This window comes from Siniperca chuatsi, linkage group LG16 (assembly GCF_020085105.1).
Source record: "Siniperca chuatsi isolate FFG_IHB_CAS linkage group LG16, ASM2008510v1, whole genome shotgun sequence".
Lineage (NCBI taxonomy): Eukaryota > Metazoa > Chordata > Actinopteri > Centrarchiformes > Sinipercidae > Siniperca > Siniperca chuatsi.
In genome coordinates this window covers 29098593-29108983 of record NC_058057.1, presented here as the reverse complement: position 1 = coordinate 29108983, position 10391 = coordinate 29098593, and the positions used below count along the sequence as shown (strand labels likewise).

General features: G+C 40.5%; 1 protein-coding gene across 1 annotated transcript; it reads right to left on the bottom strand.

The window, feature by feature from the left end:
* Positions 1 to 2194: 2194 nt before the first annotated feature.
* Positions 2195 to 4390, bottom strand: LOC122863514 (cytochrome c oxidase subunit 8A, mitochondrial-like). The gene is made up of 2 exons (XM_044170090.1): positions 4137 to 4390; positions 2195 to 3026 (listed from the first exon to the last, which is right to left on the bottom strand). The coding sequence occupies exons 1-2, from the start codon at positions 4257 to 4259 to the stop codon at positions 2913 to 2915; spliced, it is 237 nt and encodes a 78-aa protein (XP_044026025.1). The 5' UTR covers positions 4260 to 4390; the 3' UTR covers positions 2195 to 2912.
* Between the last annotated feature and the right edge of the window lie 6001 nt (positions 4391 to 10391).

Below are 10391 nucleotides of genomic sequence, written 5' to 3'. Positions count from 1 at the left end.
GTCGAAACGTCACGTGTAGGCACACTTTATTAAAAATATATATTATTTAGTTTGTTAAAAAAAAAAATTATTTAGTTTGTTAAAAATATGTATAAAAAATTATAAAAAATAAATATATTTTAAGTTCACAATTTAAAATTTGAGTTAATATTTGACTTTTGTTTTAGATAATTTCATTTATTTTATTGGGATTTAAAAACAATAACTCCTTCATCATGAGTTTTGCTCATGATGATGGATGGACCGTGGTGCGCCACGGCAAAAGACGTCGTCGATCCCCTGAACCGGATCGACAAAGACCATTTCAGGGCGGATATTACCACCAATCCGCCTTTGATAGAAGGGGTGGGGGTAGAGACTACCAGGGGAAGGACCGTGCACGTCCTGTCTCCCACTTTGCTGGGGGTCAGGTTCAGTTCCCCTACCCTAACCCCAAAACCCTCTGCGGCGCTAGGTTTCAGTTTCCTCACCCAAACCCTAACTTACCTGCTTTTTTTTACCTACTTACCTTCCCTACTTACCTACCTTGGTGGCATTTGATCCTCCTTATCTTTGCTTGAATTTCTGTCTCTTCTCCCCTTCTTTCCTGTCAGGTCCCAGTGAGATCTCCGTTACCTAGATGACGTGTAAAAAAAATCAAATAAAAAACATATTTTTCAACACGGAATTGGCTCGTAATTTTAAACTTTTAAATTGAGTATTGGCTAGGATCATGGGCAGACATTGCTGCAACAGGGCTACTCTGTTTGATTCTTTGTTGTGTATCTGTATTTTTTCTATTATGTACCTTATGATTTATTATATGCATGTTTTTCTATTGAAGCACTTATTCATGTTAATATTAATATAATTTTTTGCATTTCCCTTTGATTGATTAGCACTTACCTTTTTTTCTTTTCAGCACTTACCGCCCTGCTGCAGTTCTGTTTGTCTGTTTTCCCCAATGTCCCTTAAAATAGTACCTTTTTAAATATAGTTTTTAACAATTATTTTAAGGACATGGTAAATTAAAGGGACATTATGGGGTTTATTCTGACCTCGCTGCTCTCCTGAATCATACCTGAGCACTTCATTCCTATGAATCAGGGGTGGTGTCTCAAATCCCCCCGGTACAGGAGCCTTGACTCGGAGCCCCTTCGCCTGCTGGACTATGTGGTCATTTGAGTCCAAGACACTTTGATTGTTTTGTTGTTTTTCCCCCAGTTTGTTCCTTTTTTGGGGTTTTTAGATCTTTTATAAACCACATAGTAGAAATATGTTGATTTTACAAACGTATAAATACAAAGACAAACTAGAGCCAGTGCATTATAACTCCCTGTGGGGAGTTAACCCTTTCTTCACCTAACCCTAAAACAGTAAAAACAGAAGTTATTTATTAATTTCTTTCCTTCAATTCTTTCCTTATTTCTTTGTCTTTACTACTGTCTTTTTGCTTAACTAAAACTACATTTTTCTGTTTCAGCTCTGTTTGAGTTTCTCTTTACTTTTAGTCAATTTTTATTTTCTATTTGTTTTCAGTTGAATCTTTTACTAGATTTATCTGAAATAAAACTAAAATATGATGATAAACCTCAGAGGTTATTGTAAGGTTTTGGATTATTTCAGTAAGATTAATATTTTATTTAACAATATTACATTTAACAGTGATTCACAAACTCTTTCAGCCATAAACCTCTTTAAGTTTGTTTAGTAGTGGTAGTAGTAGTGCTCCACATATGTCATGTGTGTGTGTATATAAACTTTAACTTTATTAATACTTTGTATTCAGCCTATGCTGAGCACACATCTGGGATTCAGGTAGTCACATTATAATCTCTTTTTCACAATAGTGTTAAGTTTTTCTGTTTAAACAAAGTTGAAGTTTTCTACAGTGATGCATCATTACTGTTGTTGTTTACTTATAAATTTAGTATTAAACTGGAAAAGGATTCAACTGAAGTTGGATGGAGGTGAGCGCTTCATTAAATCACTTTTCTTTCAGGTGATTCTATTAAAATAAACTGAATTCACTTTAAAAATTCATGTTTTACATGTTGAAGTTTGTTAATGTTGTTAAACTTATGATGATGAAGATGTCTGCCTTCCTTCCTGTTTCAGGTTTAATCCCGTCGTCTCTGTGGGAACTGATGTTCTTAAACAGGAAATGATTAACTCTGTAAATCCAGCAGAACAAAGTAAACAAACAGACGTTTCCTGCTCAAACACAAACTGGAGCTTTATTTGGTCTTCAAACACACAAACACTTCCTGTTTGTACAAAAATCAGAACAACTTTGTTTTTACTGTTTTTAACCAGCGAGAAGCAGAAAGAAGCGAACGCCCAGCTCAACATGGTGGAAATGTTTTTTAACAAAATAAAGGCCCATGAGGAGAGAGACATGCTGCTCTTATTTTGAAATGACAGCTCTCTTCTACAGGTGCCATAATGAAAATTTCTGATGTCATAATAAATATTTATTACGTGATAATAGAAGAAGCTTCAGTCTCATTAAAACTGAAATGTGTTCAAACTTATTTTGTAAAACCGGATTTCAACATTAAATAATTTTATTTGATTCAACTTTAATATTGATGATTAAATGTGAAATATTTATCTGAAACATTTATTGATTAAAGTTCTAATATAATATATTGATTAGTGAACTTCCTCCAGCTGTTTGTGGTGAGGAAGAGGAGGGGGAGGATGAAGATGATGTTCAGGTCTTTGGACTCTGTCATGTCCTCTGGCAGGTGATCAGGGCTGAAGATGAAGATGATGAAGTTCAGTCTCTGGGTCTAAGTATAAAGGATGTCTGATGCCGTACAGGATGGGAAGCCCGTTGAGAGAAATTTGTGATTTGTGATGTTTGGTTATATAAATAAAGTTGAATTGAGACTCAGGCATCTGGCAAGTGATGATGAAGATGAAGATGATCAGTCTCTGGGACTCTGTTTTGATCTCTGCCGGTACTCTGGCAGGTGATGAAGGATCCAGGCAGCTGGAGTCAACATGGCCACTGCAAACACCGACATGACGAAGAAACTTTGCTGTCGGAGACAAAAAACAATCAATCAGAGCAGAACTCGGTCTGAAACACCACGACATCATCAGGATCAAGACAATGAAAACAATAATGTGCAGCAAATACACTATATATTATATATCTAGTCTTAAATCTGGTTTTTAATGTAGTCTTTAGTTTTAAGTCATGATTTAAAAGAAAGAAATGATTTGGTGAGTCTGAGCTCCTCAAATAAGGTCGATCAAGAGTCCTGACAGACCTGAACCCCTCTCTCTCTAGTCTTTCATCTAGTCTTTGATCTCCCATTACTCTTTAATGTAGTCTTTAGTCTTTACAGACAGTTTAACTGGTTCCCTCTGGCAGACTGAAGGAAACAGACTCCGTTTATTATGATTTATTTTTCTTTATTTATAAAAAAAACTAATAATTGTAAAATGTGTATTCGTGTCCTCCGGCTGTCATTCTGTATGTTAATGATAAATGTAAAATGTGACTGAAAATAAAAATAATAAACTTGTTCTTCAGTTTCTCTGTATTCAGACGAATCATAACTACTGTGTGGCTTCGGACCTGATGTAGCACCTTGTGGCAGACGGATGCACGAGACATAAAAAGTGATAATTTCATAACAAAACCAATAAAATATCAAAGTTGATTTAAAAATGTACGAGTTCTTCAGTTTAATGAAGCTGGAAACTTTTTTATGACAATCAGCTGAGAAGAGAAATGACACATGATGATTGTCGTGTTGACAAACTGCACTGAACAAACTAAAGATGCTGTTGTTAAAGTCTAAGCGTGTTTAGACTCTGAATACGACTGATAACATTTAATCAGTTAACTCCTTTGATCATAGAAAAACACATCAGATAACATCTTTCATCCATTTATCTCCGGCAGTTCACATTATTTAAAATTGCACTGCCAGAGTTTTACAGAAATGTACAGAAATATGAACACATGAAACTCATTCTAAAGTCTCTGCAGAAGATTTTACAGTGCTGTTACTGCGATACAGATCTGTCACCGGACTGAAACCAGATTCTATCTTTTTTCTTTGTTTGAATCACGGCAGCTCTGACCTCGTGTCCGTCAGTCTGTCTGTTAGTTAGTTCATTAGTATTTTCAGACTCACTGCGGCTCCGATCTTGTTTCTGGGAGGTTTGCTGTAGATCGTCTTCTTTGTCTCCTTCAGGATTTCTTTTGGACGAGTCAACACAGAAAGGTTTCCCATCATCCTCAGGACGGCGCTGACCATTGTCACGGCAACCAACAGCAGCTCACTGAGCAGCGCCTGTTGAGCTCTGATCGACTGCTGCTGAATTAGTTTGCTGTTGATGAAGATGTGTTCGCTTTGAGCTGTTCATTCAGACTGAATCTGAGGTCTGAGGGACCAGAGGAGGAGGAAGAAGAGGAGGAGGTCCCAGCAGCCTGCTGATTGCACAGTCAGACAGCCGACTGAGTGATTAATACTTTGATCAGCGATGACCTTCAGCTTAGAGAAAGTTCAGTTAGATGTAGGATGAACTGATCACAGCAGTGAAGTTACAGAACACAGATTAACTGCAGCAGAGAAACTGGATCAATAAAAGTGAACAGATGTTCACAGTTCACCCCAAAACCAAAATACATATTTTTCCTCCTACCTGTAATGCTGTTTATCCATCTAGATTGTTTTGGTGTGAGTTGCTGAGTTTTGGAGACATCGGCCGTAGAGATGTCTGCATTGAAAAGAGTTTCCCTTCGGGGATCAATAAAGTATTTCTGATTCTGATTCTGATTGTGTGAATATAATGGGACTCAATGGCGCTCGGCTTGGGCAATAGCAATGTCTCTTTCCAGAAATCATGACCCGGTTACTCAAGATTAGTTCCTGCATGAAACTGCTCAGAACAAATCTGAATGTACCTGAATGTACCAACAGTCAGTAAACAGCCTGTTAACAGTCAGTAAACAGCCTGTTAACTGTCAGAGCAGCTCAACAATCCAGCTGATTAGATTTCCTCTGCAGAACAAACAGCTGATGGAGGAGAAGGAAAGCACTGATGGAGGATGAGTGATGTGATGGAGGATAAACGGTTAATGTGATGTTTGATGTGCAGAAACAGACCTGCTGGTTCAACGTCAGAAAACACGAGGAGACAGTTTGTGAAAATTAGTCATGACATTAAACACAAATACACACAAAGCAGTGGTGGAAAGTAACATTACAACATAACACAATACATTTACTACATTCTGTGCTTAAGTACAGGTTTTAGTAGCTTGTACTTTTAAGATTTTACATATAACACAAGACTTTTACAAAATAAAAGACATTATTAAAGATTAAAGCAGGCGTTTCCAACCTTTTTGTCTTCCGACCTCATATATAGGAAAGGAAAAATAAGTAGTGCACGTTTTCTGGTTGTTTATTCACGTCCTGTCCAGACCGAACACAACCTCCGAGACCGACAGAGGCCACTTTGACAACAGGGAATACAGTATCAAGGTGGTTTTCTTGCCGGGTTTGGCTCTTGGCATTCTGGGGCTGAGTCAGCTAATAGGACCGCAGTAATCAGTGAGGCCCGGCCGGTCCCCAGAAACAGTCCGGTCCGACAGCGTCATAAAAATTGAGAAAGCTAATTAATATACGCCCCCAAGTGCAGGATGAGTCAAACATTTTTTACTGTTTTCCAAAAAATTACAAAAAGTCGTTTTGTAGGTATTCTTAATGGTGTTTTAGAGTTTGTCATTGTTGGGCCAGATACTGGCGGAAGACATATCATACAATTAAGCAATAGCTCACTATATCATGGCCTGGAGTGAGCTATTGCTTTTATAAAATGGTTACCAAGTATGGCAATATGAAAGTTATAGACACATTCCAATTTAAAATCGCTTTCATTAACATGGTCATGTAACATTGTTCTTACAAAGAAATAGGCCCTCCTGGCTGCCGGCACATAGTGCAAGATGGTTGCTATGCAACATTCTAGCTTATTTTATTTATCTTTTTTATCACAGATTGATATCATTTGGCTATTTATTTATATTAAATTGTATGTTGCCATTTATTGTGCAACCACTCAAAAATGTCCAGCGTAAGTAGGATGACTTTGAAAACTGCTTGTAGGCTTACATTTTTTGTTAGGTGGAGGTGTGTCGCCCAAAATAATATGCATTAGAGCTACTTAACAAACATCGTCAACGCCACAGATCACCTTTCTTCTTGGGTGAAGATAGAAGGCCGGTGTGTCCGAGGGTAGGTGGGAGAGATATCGGTCTATAGATGAAACGGGACAGTGTGCTCTCTTTATTCTTCTCTTGTGGGTCATTGTGATTCTTTGTATGCTCGCTGAAGGCCAGTGTTGTATACTTAACTCTTTTGATGGTGAATGACGTGGGTTTGAGCTGCCGATTGGCCTCATTTCCCCGGCACCGAAGTGTAGCTGGATGTCAAAGCACACTTTGTTTACTAGCCCCTCCGGAGTGTTTGGATCCAGCACCTTCTTTATCACTTTGAAGTCATCCTCTGATATTGATGCATGATGAACTGTCGTGTCGAGTCCTTTCTAAGGGTTTTCACAACGCAAGTGAATACACTGTTGCACGTTGTAAACTCCGTGTCTTTGAGGAGACACCAGGACCAACTGAGCGGTGGGTCATTAATGTGATGGTTTAGTCCAGCACAGAGACCAACATAGCTGCTCAGGCCATAAGCTTGCCTTTACCGTTTCTGACAGTGGCATAGAAATCTCGCAAGATTTAATTGACCCACTCCTTTGACATTGTCTTAAGGTCTAAAACTACATCTTTATCCTTACACCAGTCTTCAAAGCATTTGATGGCCCATTTTGTTTGCTTAATAGTATTTTGTTCATTTTTTTTCTCCCCAGTTTGTTTACCTCCTCTATGTATCACTGCATGTCGTCTTTTAGGTTCAGCAGGTAATTTTTCCCACGGAGATATGCACTGCTCAATCCACTCCTCCATAGTTAGGCCACCACCAAGGTCAAAATATCGATTTTGATTTCATGGTTTCAGGTTTCCCAAATGTCCACAATTGGGTGGAAAAAAGTTTCCCAAATGTCAGACCACATTTCTGGACTACTTTAGGTTCATGTACTGTGCTATGACAAACAGCCTTTGTGGAACCAATTGGAGTCATTTACTGCAGTATTCCAAAAAGTGTCCCATATGGACACCATATCTAGCAAAAAGTTGCCCATCCGGACTGCATACCACATGGAAATAATTGTCCCAACCTAACCCTAACTTTTGCCATCACAGTTTCCCCAGTGTCAAGAAGTTTCCCATGTGTCATGGTGTTACAACAGCAATGTGACACTTCAGCACAGTTTGCTCCTAAATGTCAAAATGGTTCCCCAATATCCCCATGCAATGTATGCCAAATATCCAGCACCGACACCGCAGTAACTTTAGGACAATGGCAACACACCTCCATTCATTTTCACTGACAAAAGGAAAACTTACCCTTACCTCCATGTCTGGCTGTGAAAGCTGCGTCCTCAGCCAGAGATCAGAGGATTTCCAGACTATTTCAGATACAGGAAGACAAAAAGCTCCTAGATACCCTGGTGTCCTTACTTTTTTTTTTTGATTCAACCATCCTGTGAACAAACACTGCCCTGATCCAAGTTGATGATCAATGGCTCCTCCTGGGAGCTAGACCCAAAGCTCCATTCAGCTCCACCTCACAGGTGCAGGACTCATGGACTGTGGTCGGCAGTAGGAAACATGGTGGGAGGCGTGCCTCTTGCTCCCCTCCACCACAAGATATCCATCTGGCTAACAGATTAAATATTTTGGATGACTGAGATTTGCCCCCCCTTGGGCCATGCAGTGTCACCCTCTCATGGGATGGATCCCTCCGCCATCAGGGTCACACACCCCCTCAAACTCTGCTTGGACACTTGGTTCATCCTGTTGGGCCTAATGGTACCAAGCAACGTACCACTACAGCACACCCAGGCAATTGACCCCAATGGTCTGTTTCATCCATGGGTTGACCCACTTCGTCTCCTTTTCCCATTGGGCCAAACCCTGCCGCTCCTCTTTAGTTATTGGCGATTCTTATTAGAGATGTGAGGAGAAATTCAGCAGGGCGATTTTCTGTCATCTTATGTTCCACTACGCAAACAGAGAACGCCCTTCTCATTGGTCGTGAGTCACGTAGCTAATTATGTTGCTACGATACGCCTGACAGTGGCTTTCAACGGGTCTGACAGCAGACCAGGATGAAGTTACTGAGGGGGCGTTAAATTGCAATGGGGCAATTTTTCTCATAAAATAAAATTCATTGATTTAACCATGCAATAATAACAACATAAGGCTACTGTTTCAAAATCAAATAATACATTTATTAATCAAAGCACTCACATAAGAATGTAGCACTAGCAAAGCTCTAAATATTTTTTGAATTTATGAATGATTGTCAAAATCTGCAGGGGGAGGCGCTTAGAAACAGCTGTTTGCAGCTTTCAGCTCTCTTTCTCTCTCAGTTCAATGTGCAGTTCAATGGCATGAAAGTTTCAAGGACAATGTTGCCAACACATCAAAATATAATTTGTCCAAATATTTGAACAGCACACAGTAACAGTAATATGAATATTAACACCACATAAAGACATATCTCGCTATATATATATATATCAGTCTTTATGTGGTGTCCAGTGTGGGTCCAAGACCCTTCACGCGACTGCCTACCTCATGCAATGATGAGTGACAATGAAAGATATGACATGCCGGCTCAGACGTCGCCCGGCCAAACAAGGTCTGCGTCAGGTGTTGGGGAACCAGAGCACCGTGATGAAAAATGGGCTACTGGAAAAGACGGAGATGGGCGAGATGCGATAACAAGACTCTGTTGGAATGCTACTACTCCAGTAACCCTAGTCAGAGGGGTTACATGCACAGGATGTGGGATGAATGGTTACTTCGAAACCCACAATCAAGGCTTACAGCGAAGCAACTAGTAGCTCAGTGTTCCAACATCCACAAGCGGCAACTGCTATCACAACTTGAGATTGACGAGGTACAACACAAATGCTACGGCAAGGGGGAGCCAGCGGCGGCTCCCCAACCAGAGATTGGGTATGAAGCCCCAAGAGAAATCACGCTGAACGAGGCAGCGACTGACCTGAAAGATAAGATCATGGCGAGGATGAATGCAAGGCAACCCCGACGCCAATTACAACGCCAATTACAATGGCTAGAAGACAAGGGCGATCCCTACCACAACCATCACTGAAACCAATGAACTGATATACGCCTCAGCAGCAGTGATCCTCAAGATGCTTGGCTATAAGAGCAACCGTGGGAGCCATGAGAGACAATACCCACCATGGAAACGAAGGTTGGAGGCTGAAATCAAGGAGGCCCGGAGAGAAGTGAGCCAACTGACAGAGGCTGAGAGAGGTGCAATGAGAAAGCAAGTACCCAAGAAGTACAACCAGACCTGAAGCACTCGAAACTGCCAAACAAAGGCTCCAAGCCTTGGCCAGCCACCTAAAGAGATACATGAGAGATAATGAAGCCAGAAGAATAAACCGGCTGTTCGCAACTCAACCTGCGAAAGTGTACGCTCAATGGCAGGGTAATAACAGCAGAGCAGACCCACCACGGCTGGAAACGGAGCAGTACTGGAAAAGTATATGGGAAAGGGAGGCATCACACAACAGCGATGCACAGTGGCTGGTGGCTCTGAGAAAGGACCACAGCAACCTCCCTGAACAGAATCCAGTCACCATCACGGCGGCAGACATCCAAGAAAGAGTCTCAGGTATGAAGAACTGGACAGCACCGGGCCCTGACAGGATCCACACCTACTGGCTAAAGAAGCTCACTGCACTCCACGAGCGCCTAGCAGCACAAATGAACCAGCTGCTAAGAGATGGGACGCACCCTGAATGGCTTACCGAAGGGCGTACAATCCTGATCCTGAAGGATCCTGCAAAGGGTACAGTCCCATCCAACTATCGGCTAATAACCTGTCTCTCCACAACATGGAAGCTCATGTCAGGCATCATCACGGCTAAGATAAGTGGGCACATGGATCAATACATGAGCAAAGCACAGAAGGGCATTTGCATTGTTTACAACAACCTGGATTCATGTATATCTGACAGGATTCAGGATTTTTCTATATTAAAAAGGACCAAACTTGAGGATTTACGTTTTTAAACCTTTTCTCAGTAAATTACATCATTTTATTCTCTGCTTTTCATTTTCAAATATTTTTGAAAATGTTTAATTAATAGTTTTTAATTTTGATTTCCTTCAGGCAGCATTTGGTTTCATTTAAATGAACCTAGAGATTTAAAGCCACTGTGTTATCAATAACCATTCAGTACTTTTGATGGATCCTGACATATGACCAGACTCCATG